This window comes from Podarcis erhardii, assembly GCF_964252035.2.
Source record: "Podarcis erhardii genome assembly, chromosome: 13".
NCBI classification, from domain to species: Eukaryota; Metazoa; Chordata; class Lepidosauria; order Squamata; family Lacertidae; genus Podarcis; species Podarcis erhardii.
The window spans coordinates 14,681,427-14,701,000 of record NC_138502.1 but is presented as its reverse complement, the minus strand read 5'-3'; the positions used below and the strand labels follow the sequence as shown (position 1 = coordinate 14,701,000).

The 19,574-nt window shown below is 46.6% G+C and overlaps 3 protein-coding genes across 3 annotated transcripts in view; 2 read left to right on the top strand and 1 right to left on the bottom strand.

Annotated features, from left to right (window-relative positions):
- Positions 1 to 146: 146 nt before the first annotated feature.
- DCTPP1 (dCTP pyrophosphatase 1) lies at positions 147 to 4,454 on the top strand. The gene is made up of 5 exons (XM_081834993.1): positions 147 to 293; positions 1,393 to 1,692; positions 2,132 to 2,259; positions 2,604 to 2,714; positions 3,885 to 4,454. Exons 2-5 carry the CDS (start codon positions 1,405 to 1,407, stop codon positions 4,276 to 4,278), a joined length of 921 nt encoding a protein of 306 aa, XP_081691119.1. The 5' UTR covers positions 147 to 293; positions 1,393 to 1,404; the 3' UTR covers positions 4,279 to 4,454.
- Positions 4,455 to 5,682: 1,228 nt separating this feature from the next.
- Positions 5,683 to 14,239, bottom strand: SEPTIN1 (septin 1). Its single transcript, XM_081837251.1, has 12 exons — positions 14,127 to 14,239; positions 12,722 to 12,896; positions 12,494 to 12,584; positions 10,554 to 10,640; positions 10,325 to 10,448; positions 9,177 to 9,311; positions 8,391 to 8,508; positions 7,838 to 7,939; positions 7,638 to 7,737; positions 7,380 to 7,545; positions 6,270 to 6,354; positions 5,683 to 6,080 (listed from the first exon to the last, which is right to left on the bottom strand). The coding sequence occupies exons 2-12, from the start codon at positions 12,722 to 12,724 to the stop codon at positions 6,000 to 6,002; spliced, it is 1,092 nt and encodes a 363-aa protein (XP_081693377.1). The 5' UTR covers positions 12,725 to 12,896; positions 14,127 to 14,239; the 3' UTR covers positions 5,683 to 5,999.
- Positions 14,240 to 16,814: 2,575 nt separating this feature from the next.
- The window catches only part of ITGAL (integrin subunit alpha L), a 46,076-nt gene continuing 43,316 nt past the window's right edge, over positions 16,815 to 19,574 (top strand). Inside the window, exon 1 of the mRNA XM_081836655.1 lies at positions 16,815 to 17,182. Coding sequence (XP_081692781.1) covers positions 17,122 to 17,182 — 61 coding nt within the window. The 5' untranslated portion in view covers positions 16,815 to 17,121. The remainder of the gene's footprint in view (positions 17,183 to 19,574) is intronic.

The following is a 19,574-nucleotide window of genomic DNA, read 5'->3' as shown; positions in this document are numbered from 1 at the left end:
CATATTTATGACTCTTTATCCCGGCGCCTCTTCCTGCTACACTCGCTATTTGTTGCCTCTCCTCCGATTGGGCGCGACCCTCTGCTCTTTTTGATTGGTTGCAGTATTCCGCTCGCCTTCCACCAGCCACCTTTGATTGGGCCGCAGCTGCGTTCGTCACACCCTTTGTACCCTACCAGAGCCCAGCTCAGTGGCGATGGTGGGTTGGCTTTCCTGCCCTGAACCCGGGAAAATGCGCGTGGCTTGTTAGGAGGGGACGGGTCCTGCTTCCGCTGTTGTCCTTTGGAGCCCAGGTAGGCTGTGTATGTTGCTTTGCTTTCGTTGAGAGCCAGGCATGAGAGTTGCAGAGAATTATTATTATTATTATTATTATTATTATTATTATTATTATTATTATTAATACCCCGCCCTCCCCAGCCAAGGCCGGGCTCAGGGCGGCTAACAAGCAATACTAAAAACAAGTTGAATGAATACCACTTAAAAACAAGATTAAAATACAACATTAAAATATTGAAACATTAAAATATTAATACCCAGAGAGGTGTGTGTGTGTGTACCAGGGGGGTTTCCTGTGGTTTCTTAAGGGCGAGGGAAAGAGCCTTCTGCACATGCTCAAGTGATGTGCGCTCACTTCTGTTTTTTTTCAGGGCGTGAGCCGTGGTACTGAAAGCAGACTTTATGCAGCTCAGCACTGGAGAGTATTGGCTTAGAATAAATTCTAATTCTGGGTGGGGGGGACGCACACAGATGTGATGACCTACAACCACCTATGTGCCTGCAGCAGAGAAGCCACAGAGTTCTGTGTAGGTGGCATAAGTTTGAAGCACGTGACTTCTCCCAAATCATCCTGGGAAGTGTAGTTTGTTAAGGGTGCATGGAATTGTTGCTCAGCGAGGATTACGCTACAAGTTCCCAGGACTCTTTGGAGGGAAGTGTTTTACATGTACGGTGCATAATGCAGCCAGAGATTTAGCCAACATCAGTCATATTCTGGGAAGACCCATTGAAATGAATAGACATAACTGACTTAGGTCCGTTAAATTCATTGGGTCTACTCTGAGTATAACTTGTTTGGATACAACCTGCAGACAGTGTTCACATGTTGGAAAAGGCACAGGAGTTGCCATTCTCAGAGTTCCCTGTGAAGAGGGATTGGTCTTTAAACTACCCTGGAAATTGTAACACTTGGAGGGGAATAGGGGTCTCCTAACAACTCTCAGCACCCTTAATGAACTACAGCTCCCATAATTCTTTGGGGGAAGCCGTGACTGCTTAAAGTGGTATCACAAGGCTTTAAATGTATGGTGTGAATGAAGCTTCGGCTACATTCTTTATCCTTTGCTGCTAACAACCACTTTGTTCAGCGAGCTTCTCTCCCCGCATCTCTTTCAGGCCTGGTCAATCATGGCATCATCGAAGAGGTCTGCCAGTGAGGGAAAGTATTGCAGAGACTGGGAGGAAGAGGAGGATCTGAAGGTCTGGCTTTGCCCCGTGGCAGGAGACAATGGCAAAGCCGCCTGCAGGTTCTGCAAGGGTACGATCCTTGCTGGCTACTCTGACCTTCGGCTGCACATGGCCACGGCTGAGCATCAGAAGCATTTGCCTCCAGGCTGTTCTGTGCCTGCGGCTGAAGATGGGCTTGGTGACCTGAAGCATTCTGGTACTGGAGCCACCATGCCTAGGAGGACAGAGGTAACAAACAGGAGATGTCCTATGAGAGGGTTGTGTCTCTGTGAGCAGAAATGTGTTATGTGAGTTGTAATTCCAGGGTTTCTGGAAGCATATCCAGAATATCTTATCGGTATTGTGTATATATGTACCTCCAGAATATCCTGTGGATAGAAATATCCTATGGGTATGCATAGAAGTATATAAGTACAGTATAGCATGTTCTATTATTCTTATTCTTATTATTATATTTATTTATTTATTTAGCCTATACTTTTTGGGGACAAGTGGGGCTTTTGGCCAGCAGGGAACAGATTAGTGCTTGACCTAAAATAGCTGCCAGGTTTAGCTCGCAACGCCCAATCTCAACAATTTTAAACTGCCAATAGCAAACTGATGGGGAAAAAATCCTTACTAGTTGGTTGGAATGAAGGCGCACAGTTACCGTGACTTCCTTTGCCAGGCATTGTTCCCATCGGCCACTTCACCAAAGGCAAAAGAGGAAGAAATGGATGAGGTGTTGGTGAAGAACAGGAACGGAAATTCAGCAGAGGCGTTTCAGTTCAGCGCTGAGCCTACCTTGGAAGACATGTGAGACACCTTCCTTTCTCTCTTCCCACCTCACAGGCCCCACATTTATGGTTGATTATAACTTCACCCTCTCCTCCTTCCCACCCCCAAATCTGGACCAATGTACAGGGGTCATTGGTGCCGTTTGGGACTGGTAGGGCAGAAGGTGGGGAGACTAACAGTGGGTGGCGCCAGAGCCACTTTAGGTGGAGCCATCCCAACTGGTTTTAAGTAAAGTGGCAGGCAAGTGGAGACTAGCCAAGAGCAAGTCTGAAGCTGCTGTGGCAGTGCCTCCTTTGCCCTAATGGACCAGCCTCTGCTGAACACAGCATAAACCCCATTTCACCTCTCTGTCTCTCCCACAGCCGAAGACTCCAGTCTGGTTTCACAGCTGAGCGTGGCTGGGGGAAGTACCACCAACCTCGGAATCTGCTGCTTGCCCTCGTCGGGGAGGTTGGGGAGCTGGCAGAGCTCTTGTGAGTACGGGTGACGGGATTGCAGAGAGAGCCCCCACGGGCAGTATTTTGGGGAGGGAAGGGAAGGAGAGGAGAGGGTATAGGCCTAAAGGTGCTTTCATAGAATCAGAAGGGTTCTTGGCGATCATCTGATCCAGCCTTTGCCAACCTGGTGCCCTCCAGAGGTTGTTGGACTACAACTACATCAGCTGGCACCACCTCCAGAGGTAGTCTGTTCCACTGTCAAACAGCTCTTACTGTCAGAACGTTATTCCTGATGTTTAGTCAGAATCTTTCTTGTAATTGAATCCGTTGGTTCGAGGCCTGTCCTCCAGAGCAGGAGAGAACAAATTTGCTCCATCTTCCATGGAACAGCCCCTTGAGATATTTGAAGATGGCTATCATATCTCCTCTCAGTCTCAGTGGAACGGTTTCCCTATGGAGGTTGTGGACTCTCCTTCCTTGGACGCTTTTAAGCAGAGGTTGGGTGGCCTGTTATGAATGCTTTAGTTGAGATTCCTGCATTGAACTAGATGACCCCAAGGGTCTCTTCCAACCCTACAGTTCTATGATTCTTTTCCAGGCTAAACATACCCAGCTCCTTCAACTGTTCCTCATAAGGCTTGGTTTCCAGGCCCTTGATCATCTTGGTTGTCCTCTGCACACGTTCCAGCTTATCAGTATCTGGGCACTCAGGGTAACACTTCATGCATCTGAGGGAGTGGTCTGCAGTTGACGAAAGCTTACACCACAGTAAAGTTGTTAGCCTTTAAGATGGTGGCGGGGTGGACCCCTTTTCAGCCCTAGAGCCGCATTCCCCTTTCCCAGAGACAAAAGTAGGCAGAGCAGTCAGTCTAAATTTTATCTTCGTAACGTAGGTTAATGTCTACACGCATCTCTCTCTGCCCTTCAAGAGGCATGGTTGGTGTTCAAGGACACATTTGAGCCAGGCAAAACCTCTCAAGGAGGCTGGGGGGAGAGGGTGAGGCCTAAGCAGAGTTCCAAGAGCGAGGCAGAGAGGCCTAGTGGGTGCAGTCAGCCCTCAGGTGCCTCTCTCCTGCTTTAAGGTGTCCCAAGAGCCTTTGCTGGCTTTGCTGCAACAAACCACCATGACTTCCCTTTGGAAGCTTCGAATCCCTTCTTAGCTCCTTCCCCTCCTCATGCCATCGTTTCTCCCCTGTTGCCCTTTAGCCAGTGGCGGGAAGAAGCCCCCGAAGGCCTCCCGGGCTGGACGGCGCCAGAGTGCGAAGCCCTCTCCGACGAGCTCAGCGATGTCCTCATCTACCTGGTGGCTCTGGCGGACAAGTGCCGCGTGGACCTTCCCTCGGCCGCCCTCCGCAAGATAGGGAAGAACCGCCTCAAATACCCGGCTGAGCGAGTTTATGGGTCATCCAAGAAATACACCGAATACGAGAAGCAACAGGACAGTGCTGCTGCTTCTTCCGGAGCAGCGAGGGGAGAAAACTTTTGTGTGGCCTTGGGAGGCTCCCGTCCTCCGGACACAAGCTGCGGGGACTCAAATGGCGCTGGGGCTTCAGGCCTCAGGCAGGGCAGCGCCTCAAAGCAGGCCTCTACTTCGTCGTAGTCTTTTGTGAGAGGAGTCTAGAAAGCGCTAATGCAAAGGGAGCGATGTGGGGAGGGAAGGGTGCTGCCATTATTTCCTCTCTCTCCTTTTATGTTTTTGAAGGTTTAGACGATGCTGACCCCAGTGAGGAAGGGAGCCGTATCTGGCAGGGGAATTGAAAATGACTAGTCTGTAAGGGAAGGGTGCTGCCATTATTTCCTCTCTCTCCTTTTATGTTTTTGAAGGTTTAGACGATGCTGACCCCAGTGAGGAAGGGAGCCGTATCTGGCAGGGGAATTGAAAGTGACTAGTCTGTGGGGGAAGCCCCTTCACTCTACACAGGCATTATGACTTTCCCTCAGATGTGAAACTGACAAGGGCCTTCTATACACTTGGCCTCCTGACTACGGCCCAGTTAGATGCCTCCATCTTAGTTTTTGTTTTTTAAGAAAAGAAGCCGTGGGAAGCTGCCTGTTTGAACTGACTAATGGGAGGTTAGGGCTGCTTTGCACCTGAATTTTTCCTCAAGCTTTTTCCCCACTGTCCATTGGTGTGTGTGGAAGAGATGCATTTCCCCCATGGGTGTAAGAGCAGCTTGAGAAGCCCCTTTAAGCAGGGAAATGGTTGGAGCGGGGACCCTTGCCAGGGTCCTTCCTCTGCTCAAACTGGCAGTCTCCTGTGGCTGTTTTCATTTTAATACGTACACGGCCTTCAGCTCCTGATAGACTATATATTTTTCAGGCTGCGTTGTTGTACGACCAATCAACAACCATATTGGCTTTTTTGGTTACAGCATTACATTGAGAGCTTAAGAGTTACAATTTTTTTATTCTGAAAAAATGACTTGTTTTAGTATTGTCTCCTTGAGGCCTCATCCGCTGCCCAGTTTTTCAGCTATCCACGTGACCTCATGGCCCACGTTTCAAATAATAGTGCAGCACTTTTGTTGCTGAGTACTTTTGTCTGTCACAGTTAAATTTGTCTGGAGAAATAATCCTGAATAAATAGATCAAGTGGAAGTGAAAATAGGAATCCGTAGAGGAGCATCTGTTTGATGACAGGCTTCTTTGGAGATAAATATTTTGTGCATGATAGTTTGTGGGAAAGTAGATGCATACAAATGATTTGGAGATCTGTTAGGAAGCCAGTCTTCAGCCTTGTAAAATACATTTTATTTCCATTGAGCAGTCGGTCATTGTGTCTTATTGAAAGATACTAAAACAGTCAGTGGACAGTGGTGGAGCGAGGGGGTTGGAGAAAGAAGGGATACATATATACACACACACACACACACACACACATATATATATATATATATATATATATATATATATATATATATATAATATGATAGACAGGTGTGTGTGTGTATATATATATATATATATATATATATATATATATATATATATATATAAAATATATGATAGACAGGTTATCCAATGTGATAATTTCTTAAGCCAGGGTTGGGGGACCTGTGGCCCTCTGCATGTTGTGGGGACTCCAACTCCCATCAGCCTCAACTAGCACGGGCAAAGATCAGGGATGTTGGGAGTTGTAGTCCAATAACGGCTGGAGGTCCACAGGGGTTTTCTCTCTCAAATACATAGTATACCCACCAACACTTAACTCTTTCATTTCCATTACCAGTGTGGCCCCCTGATTTGGCCACATAAAAGCAGAATAAAGTCTCTTTCCATCGGGATTCTCATAGCACTGTGGGAAAGGAGCTCTGCTGCCTTTCAGAGGTTGTCACACTGCTCCCCTTTGCTCTGCAGCATCTGTGCCTGCATCTTCTGCAGCATTTCCTGCATCCGACGGAGCTGGACAAAGAGAGACAAGAGATGCTGAAGTTGCACTTGCCTTTGGGGTGGACCCACCTTTTTTGTATCGCTTGCCAAGTGCTAAGATGCAGCTGCTGAAGGACTCAAATCTAACATCGGACAGGGTCAGCAACTGCTAGCTCCAAGGGAAAACACAAACACAAAGCCTTAAAACGTGCAAAGACTCACCTCCTCGTCTTTCTCGCGAATTAATTTCTCCGTCTCGGCCAGAGGCAGGAGTGGCAGCTCAGTGGCACTTTGACGTGACAGTTTCCTAGGGAGGCGAAAGAGAGCTGGTGATAGGACATGGGAAGATCCTGGCTCCTGCTTGTACATTAGCTCTGGGGAAAGGCTGTAGCCCAGGGGTAGAGCACACCTGCCTTCCATGTGGAAGGTCATGGGTTCAATCCCCGGCGTCTCCAGGTAAAGCTGGCGGAGAACCCTGCCTGAAACTCTGGAAAGCTACTCCCAGGCAGTGTAGACGAGCGTTCTTCAACCTGGGGTGCCCAGTCATAGCTGGACAACAATTCCCATCAGCCCTGACCACTGGCTAAGCTGACTGGGAGCAGCCCAACAATATCTGGGGACCCCAGGCTGAAGAACAATGGGTGCAGGGCATTGCTGAGCTAGACGGACAAATGGCTGGACTCTGCGCAAGGCAGCTTGCTATGTTCACTGGATCATACCCATAAAGCAGTGCAGCATAGTGACAAAGAGTGAATGTAGCATGGCAGGAAGATAATGGGTGTAAGGCAGAATTCCTGGTTAACCATGAACAAACAGCATGCTAGTGCATGCAGCACATTCCGCCCTGCCTGCAAGCAGGGAGTGGGCTACATATGTACCCCTACCTGAAGCATAACTAACACGTTCCCTCGCAGCTCTTTCCCCCAGTCCTTAAGCCAGGATGTGAGGAACCTTTGGCCCTCCAGATGTTGCTGAACTAAGACTCCCATCAAGCCTAGCAAGGTAGGACCTGGGATGACGGGAGCTGTAGTTCAGCAACATCTGGATGGGCAAAGGTTTCCCACATCTGCCTTAAAAGCACTTTGTTAAATTGCCAGTAGGGAGTTAAGCAAAGGAACTGGGACCTGCCAACTTACTCTTCAGTATTTGCTGGATAGAACTTGTCTTTTTAAAGGCTATATCAGTGTGGAGTGTGCGCAGTTCCGTTTTATGACCATTTTCTTGTCTTAAATTAACCAGACTCCCTCCAGCCTCTTGGTTCACCTCACAACTTGGCCCTCTGCCCTGGCCTGCCCAAATCCTCTTCCCTTACAGAAAACAGAATCTGCTTACGCGCGGCTGCTGCGGTCTCGTGCCCCAGGTCTGGTCAGACTCTGAATGCACTGCGCGCGGTAGTTTTCGTAATGGACTTCGTGGGTCACATCCTTTAAGTCCTGCATATGGGTTTGAATCAGCATGTTCCGAAGCTTGAGGAAGTCGCAGTGAGCCGCGTTTTCCACTAGGGGGTGGGGTGGGGGAAATAGGAAGTCGAGATCAGTAACTTCCTTTGACACAGCGCCCTCTGCTGAGTGCCCTTTTAATGCAACTTACCTTCCACTGTCCCCCAAGGATATTGCCGTCCCCGGAACACTTTGTCCTTCGACTCCTTGACCACCTGACTGGATCCAATTACGGCAAAGGGGATGCTTTGCTGCAGGAAGAAGGCCAATGAGGCCCATTATTGCTCCACCTTTTCCATCCCACCCGACACTTCTCCCTCTCAGAGGGAAGACCAAACCAGAGCTCCTCACCTTCATCTCCGCATCCTGAGCTTTGAACTCTTCGTCTTCATCCGAGTCACAGTCAGGAAACTCGTAGATATTGATTCCGTTTTCCTCTAACTCCTGCCGGATCTGTATGTCCAAAGGAATCAAAATGTAGAGCTAAAATAGCCAGCAGAGGACAGGACTAGCAGTGGGGTGTGTGAAGAAATTGGCTCCAGAGGTGCAGGTATGGCAGTGAGATTTCCTGTAGAGAGTACTGGAGACTCCATATCCTTACAGTGAGGTGTTTACTTCAGACAAGTGAGCTACTTGCTGCATTCATCTGTTCCAACCCAGCATATATGAGTTTCCCCTGCAACACCCCTTTCAAACGCCTCCCACAGGAACATCGGGGGCTGCCCCACATGGTGCCAGGCCATTGGTCCATCCAGCTCAGTATCGTCTACATTGATTGACAGAGACTCTCCAGGGTTTCAGCTAGGGAGTCTACCTGGAGAGGCTGGGGATTGAACCTGGGACCTTCTGCATGCAAAGCAGATGCTCTTCCAGCTGAGCTACGGTGGCCCTTCCCCTTTCTCACCTTCTCTTTCTTGCGTTTCACCTCTGTTGGAGTCAAGCTGTCCGCCTTTCCAATCACCGGCACAATATTGACTTTGTCATGGATGGCTCGGAGGAATACAATGTCCAGGGGGCGGAGCCTGTGGAGGAGGAGCGGGATCAAAATCCTTGACCCCTCCTTTCAGAGCCCCTAGCAGTTCTGCCTCCTACCCCCACTAACCCCTGGAGTCTCGAAGCTGGGCTTGTTTGCACAATTTGTGTTGAATTGTGACTGCCCCCTCTTACCATTCATTTCATTTTTTAATAAAAACATTAAAAAACAATCAGCATTCCAGCCCACTTAAGATCTGGCTGCCAGGTTTGTGCTGATAAGCTGGGCCGTCAGCACTAAAGGAAGTTGGCACATGCTCAGTGGCACTTTATTATGCTGCCACTCATCCCAGAAGAAGAAGAAGAGTTTGGATTTGATATCCCGCTTTATCACTACCCAAAGGAGTCTCAAAGCGGCTAACAATCTCCTTTCCCTTCCTCCCCCACAACAAACACTCTGTGAGGTGAGTGGGGCTGAGAGACTTCAGAGAAGTGTGACTAGCCCAAGGTCACCCAGCAGCTGCATGTGGAGGACCGGAGGCGCGAACCTGGTTCCCCAGATTACGAGTCTTCCGCTCTTAACCACTACGCCACACTGGCTCTCAGCAATGAACTAGGTGCTGGGAATAAAAACCATGGAGAGCTGCTATCCTTTCAAGCACTGAAAGACATGATCCTGATTCCCTATGGCCACACCCTAAAGCTCCACACATCTTACCCGTGTCCAAAGGGTGACAGGACATAGAGACAGCAGTGGACACGCCCATCCTGAATGTTCTTGCGGTCCAAGCCGCTCTCATCTCGAAAGTACTGCTCAAACTGGGAATCAATGTAGTGGGCAATTGGCTTCCAGCTGCAGTAGAAACCAGGTAGGAGAAGAAAGGGGGATGAGGTGGTGAGAAGGCCCCATTGCTAGTCAGAATCATACACCCCCCCCCACCGAATCCTAGTTTCCTTAGCTACATTTACGTAATGAGGGGGACTAGAGCCTGGATTGATCTTTAAAGGCCAGGAGGAAGATCAGCTACTTCCACATAGACACACATCACTTGCCTGTTGTCTGAGGGAATGTCATAGGACATCAAAGTTCTATCTGAGGCATAACAACAAACCATGGTTTCCTGTGGCATGTGAGCTATAGTTTGTCCACCAAACCAGGATCTTAAGCCCAGTTTGGTTGGCATCACATCTGAATCCGAAAACTATGGTTTGGCCCATTGCTTCGCTCTCAAAGGCCACTGCTTGCAACAGAATCTGGGAGTTCTCAAGATAAGGAGGGGAAGAAAGTAGGGGCACACACTGTTATTTGCTTGCAACATCTGAAACAGTTAACGTAAGTCATGGTTTGAGGTCTCAATGCAAACCAACTGTCTGTGGTGCTTGCTCTACAGTGAAAACCAGTCATTGGAATAGGGTGGGCAACCCTTTTTTCGGTCAACGGCCACATGTCCTCCAGGATAATCTTGCCAAGGATTATATACAAGAAGTGGGTGGGACCTTTCTTTTCTCTTCCTCACTGCCCTCCTCTTATTTCTCTTTCATATACTGCTTTCCCCCCTCCTGCCACCTGCCCACTTCTGCACTAGATGTTATAATTGGGTGCTGAACATGCATGTATGAACTCTTTCCTCATCCTCCATCCTTTGGGCTTTCAAAAGTAGACAAGATATGCTTTCTTCACTTTACTCTCAAAGAACCAATAAATATTGGCTTTCAGCACTCCTAAATTTGGACCCACTTCCCACCCATGAATCCTTGATCCCCCAGATCTGGTTCCCAGATCCCACCTTCCCTGCTATAGCACCTTATTCATCCCTGTGCTTCTTCAGAACTGGGGCACAGGAATACATCCAGCTGGCCTCTTACCACTCAGTATTGTCCACTGCGTCTCCAAATCCTGGGGTATCGATCACCGTCAATTTCACTTTCACTCCCCTTTCTTCAATGTCTACTGCATGCTTGACAATTTCCAAAGTCTGGGGGATCCTGCCTGTGAAGTGGGGGAGGCAGGGCAGTAATAGTGCTGGGGTCACACTCTCAGCTCTCCCCACCCCATCCAAAAACACTGCAGACTGGAGCTGCCAGCAGTCCTTACCTTGTGCATCCGGAACTATCCGGTCCTTGTATAGATCTGTCAAGAAGAGGCTATTGACAAGAGTGGATTTTCCCAGCCCAGATTCTCCTATTGGATGAATGAACGTGAAAGTATCAGCTGATGATCCTTGAACTTGGAGGAACTTGATTAAGACAGGAATAAGCCTGAGAGACTAGTTTTCTGGTTTTCAGGTCTGGAGATGCTTGAGGGATTTTATTTCTATGAATTCCTGACCTCAACGGATGCCTCCTGTACTGATCATCTTTCAGTTATGTCTCCAAATTTGGTAATACAGTCCTTGGCTCAAAAAATGCACCAACTTGAAAGTGCATATTTTTAAAAAATAAGACAGTTTAGAAATGCTTACAGTGAGATAAAGTACAAATTTACTTATCATTTAAACAAATCATACGGGTGTTGTTGTTTTTTTCTAAATGTAGATTAATGCAGCAGTGGTACAAAAATGAATTTATGAATAAACATAGTAATTTAACACGGTCTGGAAACAGACTGGTCTGTCCAGCCCTAGTCAGGATTCTGATTTCTGTCCCTACCTCTGGAAGCAGAATATATCCTAGTGCAGGCTTCCTCAACCTCGGCCCTCCAGATGTTTTGAGACTACAATTCCCAGTGTCCTTGACCACTGGTCCTGCTAGCTAGGGATCATTGGAGTTGTAGCCCAAAAACATCTGGAGGGCTGAGGTGGAGGAAGCCAGTCCTAGTGGGTTCGAGGAGCAGGCCTGAGAGACTCGCCTCTCCTATGACACTAAGAAGTGGATGTGTCTCAAGATAGATTCTAGTGTGGCTTGGAACAAAAGGCAGCCAAATTGCCCACTGATCAGTCGCCATCAGTGCTTTGACCAGGGAGCTGGGCACCTTTTTTCAGGGCAATCGCTTCTGGTCACACTTTCAGGGTCCACCAGCCAATGGTGGGCAGGCCAGAGACAAAAGTGGGCCGAGCCATTCATGTGAATGCTACCACTGTATAGTAGGTTAGCTTCTACACAACCACACTCACCCACTCTTCTCTATCCAGACAACCAAAAGGCTCGATCACAGGTCAAAGCAATGGCAGACCTTGGGCTTTAAAATTTCAGCAGCGCCACCAAAAGGAGGAGGAGTATCAGGAAGAATGGATGAAATTTAAAGACTATTTAGCTAAATATGTTAAGATAACTTAATTGGAAAAGCTTGCAAATCATAGATAGGCTTAGGATTAAAATATGTAAGGATAAGACTTAAGATGTTTAAAGCTAAATTAGAAAGAATGAAAGATGTTAAGTGATCAAGTAATTTTTTTGAGAAAATCGTTTTTGGAAAACTGTTAAAATGATATATAATGAAATTCAACCAAGGGGATTTGAGGAAGTCACTTAATAATGTTACCAAGATTTAAACAGGATGTATGTATGTATGTATGTATGTATGTATGTATGTATGTTTGTCTGTATGTTTGTCTGTTTTGAATTTTTGAAAATTAATTTTAAAAAAAACACTTCAGCAGCGCCTTGTGCGACGCCAAATTTCAGTGCCCTCCCCTCCCCCCAACTCGCCTGCCGTTGTTTGTCATTGTTGCAGAGCGCCCTGCAGCACCCTCTCAGCTCGGCACCCAGTGTGGGGGAACCAGTCGTGCTCCCCTAAATCCACCTTTGGTCAAATAAAAAGCATGTGTGGTGTTCAAAGCCCAGTCAGGGACGAGGAGGAGGGGGAGTGCCCTGAGGACCATGCAGAGAGGTCTGAATGGCTGCACTTGGTGCGCAAGCCAGAGTCTCTTCCAGAACCTGGTCTGAACCATGCAAAATCCAACACTTAAGTGCACCTCTTCATTTTGCATGACAATAGCATGGAAAGGAAAGAGAGCCGCAGGGGGTGTGTCTAGATGCATTCAGAGGTGTTGGAGCTGGTAAAGATGGAGAAAGTGGGTATTTTCAACATGTTACCTGCAACCATCAGAGTGAAGTCAAACCCCTTCTTTACGGACTTTCTGTGGACTTGGGTGGGCAGAGTTGCAAATCCAACGTAATCTTTGTCCTGAGGCAGACAAGAAAGATAGCGTCAGGAGGAGGCGTCCCACTGTCTGGTCCTTCCAAGGTGTTCAGAGAGAGACTCAAAAGAAAACAACGCAAAGGAAGAAAGGCAAAAGAAAGTCTATCTTACGGGTTTCTTACCATAATTGGTCTCTAGTTGTACGGAGGAGACGCTGCAGGGATGTCAGTGTGCACCTTGTTGGCTCAAACACCAACTTCCTGTGGCGGTGAAACAGGAAGCCAGATCTGCACCCGTATCAGAGCATCGTCATCTCCCATTGGCTGGCCTATTTTCGTTTCCCTCCTTTCCTTCCACCTGTGGGTAGCACACATTTCAAGTTAAAATATCGCTGCTTGGAAGGTTGTGTGGGAGCTGACTGACGCACTGCCTTTTCCTCAGCTCTTATGCTCATGGGACAAGCTTGCACATGGTGACTGAGGTCACTTCTCGCCCCCTTGCTGCGACCCATTTCCTCACAAAAAAACAGTCTTCAAGGGGGCTTATGAAACAAGCACACACAGAAGAGAGGCTTTGGGTACATTCCCATTGCCACTTACTCTGCATTCAGTGGGCTCCCTGTAATGGTTTTCGAAGCTGCATTTGCATGGCGTTTAGCCACAAGCCGTATCAGACTTTGGCAAATACTGCTGTTTGGTGTGTTTTCCCCTCTAACCAGGTTCAGTCCAACTAGAAAACTTAAGCCACATTTAATTTGTACTTAAAAATGGTGTGGACATTTGAGACAGGCATCACACATGCGCAGATGAGCATGCATGCACATGCTTTATTTCACAAAAAAATAAAATCATTATTGAAATCATAATCAAATCAAGATCAGACAAGAGAACAACTTTTTTGTGTGGATGAGGAGAGTTAGACATAATATAAAGGAGATTACCCGGCGAAAGCAAGCTCACACCTCTCAGAGTTTGTATACTTACTTAAGGTACCGTACATATGTAAGAGGCTCGTTTATAATTATATTTTGGGAATGATTCATGTTCTTATGTGTTGTTTTATACTTTCTGGATGCCCCATGATCTAGTGCCGGATTTACGTATAAGGTAAGCAAGCTATAGCTTAAGGCCCCACACTCTTGGGGCCCCCAAAAAATTTAAAGGAAAAAAAACAACTGGATGTACATTTCCAAAATATAAGATAAAAAAACCCAACACCTACATACAACAACAGTGTTTTGTGTTGTGTAGGCTCCTATGATGTAAGTAATGGGCCCTGCCTGCTAGCCTACTCCCTAAAACATCACTGGTAAAATATGTATTTTATTATGTGCAAATGGCTTTAGATACCTAGTACGTCGATAAATTACCATATAGCATATATTCAACAGCGACAATTTGTTGTTGACAAAGGACAGCTGGACATATAAAGGGCCTCATTATCTTCAGTAGTTTAGGGTCTCATCAAACCTAAATCGGGCCCTGCTGTGATCATATTATAAAGCAGCTGTGTTCTGTGCTACAAATCATGCACTGCTAAGGTGATTCTTTTTGTTTTCCAATATATTTCTTATCGATAAAAATAAACCTGTGTGTTGTGAGCAATTTTGATACTGAAAGTGTGGCCCAGAAAAGAAAAAAGAAAGCCTTTGAGCCTCTGCATTGGCTCTCTCCCAGCTTACTTCTGTATTGTGTCTGTTCCCCACCCAGCCTCTAGGGGGCTCCTGCTCTCCCTGTACTAATGCAGAACACAGGAAATAGGCAAGCAAGCCATATATCTGCTGTGTCTGTGTGTGATTGGTGGAATCCACAGATTTTGCTCCAGCTGAATTTCTGCTGCTCCCCCACCCCACATTTTATTTTTTATTTTTTGAAGCCAGACCCACCATGCAGAGTGTCTGCCGCTATTCAGCACTGGATGCAACTAAAGCACATGTAAATGGGGCCTTCCAGACTGTTGCGATTTCCAGGTGGGACTCAAGTTAATGTGCCAGTTTACGGGATGCAGGTGGCGCTGTGGGTTAAACCACAGAGCCTAGGATTTGCTGATCGGAAGGTCGGCGGTTCAAATCCCTGCGACGGGGTGAGCTCCCGTTGCTTGGTCCCTGCTCCTGCCAACCTAGCAGTTCGAAAGCACCTGAAGTACAAGTAGATAAATAGGTACCGCTCCGGCGGGAAGGTAAACGGTGTTTTCGTGCGCTGCTCTGGTTCACCAGAAGCGGCTTAGTCATGCTGGCCACATGACCCGGAAGCTGTAGGCCGGCTCCCTCAGCCAATAAAGCGAGATGAGCGCCGGAACCCCAGAGTCGGCTACGACTGGACCTAATGGTCAGGGGTCCCTTTACCTTAAGTTCAGGTTTTGCCATTATAGTTTGCTTGGGGAGTTTTGCACAGCAAACCCAAAGGATCAGATTTTCTGCGATAAGGAAAGTGATGGAAAAGTGCACTGGGAAGGGTTGGAAAGCACTTGCTTGGATGCAGCGATGCCTGAGCTCCCTACAAACAGATCGGGTTGAACGCTTAGTAAACAGGGGACTCCTGCACCCAAAATACTGTACCTGTAATTTCATTTGTTTATTTTCTTCCATCTCTGTTGTCCTTTCTTCTGTCATGAAACTTAGGACAATGTTCTAGTTACAGGTAGGTAGCCATGTTGGTCTGCCATAGTCGAAACAAAATAAAATAAAAATTCCTTCCAGTAGCACCAATAACTAACTTAGTTGGTCTCTAAGGTGCTACTGGAAGGAATTTTTTATTTTTATTTTGTTAGGACAATGTATTCACCAGATCTTTAATAACATGTGCCTTCATCCTTGGGCCATTATTTGTAACAGGTGCTAATTTCACTAATTTAACGCTGGCTTCTCATTCTAAAGTTTAAACTGGGGGGGGGGGGAGGAGAGCCTCAGAGCCAAAACTGCCTTAGATCCAATTATTGTAAACCGCTCCAAAAACTATTTTGGCTAAAGGGGCAGGGCATACGTGCTATACACAAATCACTCTCATCAGCCTATGCATGGATGTGTAGCCAGGAATTTGGGGGGGGGGGGCAGCCAAAGTTGTTGAGCTTTTAGGAAATCATCCCATGAAGACGACATTACGGGGGGCAGGCTTCTACTGGGAGAGGTATGCTTTGGCTGGGGGGTTAGAACCTCAGATAATTGAGTAATTTCAATGCTTTTCAGTAATATTTGTGGATATTATTGCCCTCTGCCTAGCTACACCCATAAGCCCCTGCCAGGGATGTAAACTTACCAGTGGCTTTGGCAGGTGAGTGGGGCTGCCTTGACATGAGGCAAAGGAGCAAGTGAGTTGGTGGGGTTTTCTTGAGGGGAGGGGCACCAGTCTGCTATACTCCATGTCTATTGCTTGAGACATTTGCAAGCCTGTTTCCTTGTTTTGAAATAGGTATTTTATTGATTTTCGCAGGAGAATAATGAACACAAAAAACATGGAGTACAATTCATCAAACACAGTTAGCATCATAAAAGTACACACAAAAAAACAGTTTGTTCTCGAAGTTGATCTCTCCATAGCAAAACGTGGCTGTGATACTCAAGAATCAAAGACCATATACGCAGAAATTTGTATTTGTTACTTTGCCCTTTTAGCACTCTGCTGTGTTGAGTCAAACATTCGGATAACATTATTTCCTTTACTCAAGTAAACCATGACTGCAAAGACTCTCACCTGTTTGCCACCTGATCGCTATTCCCATAAGTTCTTGTTTCCCCTTTCTTGTGTTTTATTTTTGTTTTTTAACACATTACGGCCACAGAGGCTGCACTCAACCTCAGAAGACTTTTGTAGGAGGAGGAACTTTCAACCCTGTCCCCCTCTGGCAGTTTTTCTGCTGAAAAGTCTTCTACCCACAACCACATTGCCTTTTCCTCCACTCACTCTTACATGTATTTTTGAAACAAATTGCCAACTTCCGTTTCCCCCATCTCTCTCTCTCTCTCTCTCTCTCTCTCTCTCTCTCTCTCTCTCTCACACACACACACACACACACACACACACAGCAGTGTGTAGCACTGTTGTAAGACTTCTCTCTGTAGATGATTTGTCATTCAGGAAACATCTATAGCCTTGAAATGAACATTAAACGTTTGGGAGTTCTTTGCTCAAGTCCATGATGCCTATCTGGCCAGTCTTATAGGTCCATTCGCAGTGTGATCAGATGCCAAAGTCACGGCAGAGTGTGTGTGTGTGTGTGTGTGTGTGTGTGTGTGTGGTTGCATTAGTGTAACTCCTTCCCTCATTGCGCAGGTGCCACCCCTCGCGCATATGCATATTCAGAGTCTTTCATCACCCACGTTTCCTCTCCTGCCCACATCATACCCTTTGCTTTTCGTACCACGTGGGGGAGCGAAAGTAGCAGTACAGTTTTGAGATTTGGAAGCTTAAGAGTCTCACCTCTTCCCCAGTCTCCTTCATCTTCTGCCATAGCCGCTTGCTCCTCTTGAATCTGTCTCTTGGCTTGATCAAACTATTCATCTGGTGCCTTCCTGCTAGTCATGCCCTCCAGAAAATAAGCTCTTGAACCGTTTAAGCCGCTGCTGCTGCTGCCGCCACCACCCAGGATGCCTGGCCTACACCTTCCAGTCTACTTTCTGACACTGCTGATCAGCTTGGCTCTTCAAGGTAGGTCGGAATTGGTTCAAGTGGAATTCTCTGTCTTGACTGAGACTGGAGAGAAAGTCTGCTGGCACAGATATCATGTTTAGGTAGGATGGGCAGATTGGACCTTTGCAGGTTTGGGAATTGCTGGGGTGAATTGCTTGCTGCATGTTGCGTGTGTGAGAGAGAGACAGTTTTATTGGAGAGTTCTAGGGCATGGTGTGTAGTTACATGAGGCTGCTACCTTGGTAAAGCTAAGCAGGTTTAGCTCTGGTCAGTGCCTGGATGGGAGACCGCCTAGGAACCCCATGGGCAATGCTCTGGGTTCCTTGACAGAAGAAAGGCAGGATGTGAATGTAAGAGAAGAAATAAAAAAGGAGGCACAAAGGTTTTAAAGTGGACAGGTGATCTAGTGCTTCTTCAGGCTTGCCCAGGGGCAGAGCTCACGCTTTGCTTCCAGGTCCAATCTCTGGCATCTTTGAGAAGGACTTGGGGAAACACCTGTCTGAAATTCTGGAGCTCTGCTGCTAATCCATGTTAAGCTACAGGCAGTTAATTTGTAGTCCTGCAAGGACTGCAGTACCCCTTGGCCCAGGTGCCATGGTCAATAATGAAGGTGGATGATGGAAATTTAGACCAAGGGCCTCAGGAGAGCTTCAGGCTCCCTGCCCCTGAGGTATGGACAATACTAAGCTATATGTTCTGTGTCATGTACTTCGATATTTTTTGTAGTTTTTTTTTTGTTGTTTTCATTATTATTAAAGAATTTTCCTTTGTAATTTTGGTTGTCTATATTTATATGTACTTTTTTAAAGCAAAATAAAAGTATTAAAAAAATTAAAAAAATACTAAGCTAGATGGCCTAATAGTCTTGATTTCCTAGTTCCTCCTTCTGCTAACCGAATTAGCAGCCAACTTTAATAATTGTGCAAGTTACAGATTTGCCAGAATGTCCATTGAGACTTCCTGCTTTCAGCGGTAGCTATTTCTTGACGGTATGCATTTGGAGAGGCTGGTTTTTTTTCTGGAGTTACTTGTTCCCTGAGGTTTGCTTCCACTTATCTTCAGAGGTGTGGAGAACCCCCAGATGGGGTTACCACGTGTTCCCATCTTACCCTGATCTGTAGCAGAGCTGTCAATTTCTGGCAAGGGCCGGGGGGACAGCTGGGAATTGTATCTCAGTGAAGGGTCTCTTAACAACTTTGAGCACTCTTAACAAACTAGAGTTCCCAGGATTCTTTGGAGGAAGCCATGACTGTTACAGTGCTACAAGCAGGCTTTAAATGTATGGAGTGAATATCAGAAGGATGCTCTGTGTCCATTATTCAGTGGTCTGAATACCTTTACTGTTCTTTCTACATTTGAACATATACAGAATTTTGTTATCATTGGTCTTATTTGGATATCTATTTTTGGACAAATGGATGGCTTATATTAATACGTATGCTTAAATTAGATTTGATGGATTATTCTTATTATTGTGAGCCAACGTTCTTACTTTTTTCTTTCTGTTACATTTGCAACTTTTTGTTTCATTTTTTAAAAGATCTACACAATGCCAAAACGCATGTTTAACATCACATGCAGTTTGGCCCGGGGAGCGTTTCAATGAGAAATGCAAGTTCAGATCTCAGCTGTGCAACGAAGCTCCGGTCAATTCACTCACCCCGCCATCTAACCCCGCCATCTAGATGCTCTCATCTCATGGACGTTGAAAAATTGTGTGCTGCTTTTCTTTATAAACTCTGGGCAGTTAAAAGACAAAATGTAAAACATAGTATCATCTTAAAGGTAAAGGTAAGGGACCTCTGACCATTAGGTCCAGTCGTGGCCGACTCTGGGGTTGCAGCGCTCATCTCGCTTTATTGGCCGAGGGAGCCGGCGTACAGCTTCCGGGTCATGTGGCCAGCATGACTAAGTCGCTTCTGGTGAACCAGAGCAGCTCACGGAAACGCTGTTTACCTTTCCGCCGGAGCGGTACCTATTTATCTACTTGTACTTGAGGTGCTTTCGAACTGCTAGGTTGACAGGAGCAGGGACTGAGCAACGGGAGCTCACCCCGTCACGGGGATTTGAACCACCGACCTTCTGATCAGCAAGTCCTAGGCTCTGTGGCTTAACCCACAGCACCACCCGCGCCCCTTAGCCACATCTTACAAAACCACAAAATGAGAGAATGATACATGTCCAAAATGCAAAACAACAACAGCGACAGCAGTGAGCGATTGAATGATAACCAGGAAAACAGCCAAAGCAACCCTGTAGAAATAGGTTCTACAGGTTTTGCCTCGCAACTAAGATCATCCTCATTTATATCACACCACAACAACACACCAACACACACAATACCCTACACTATTGCCTAGCTGTCTTCATCGCCATCATCACATCATCTTTCATAGAAATACAGTGGTAC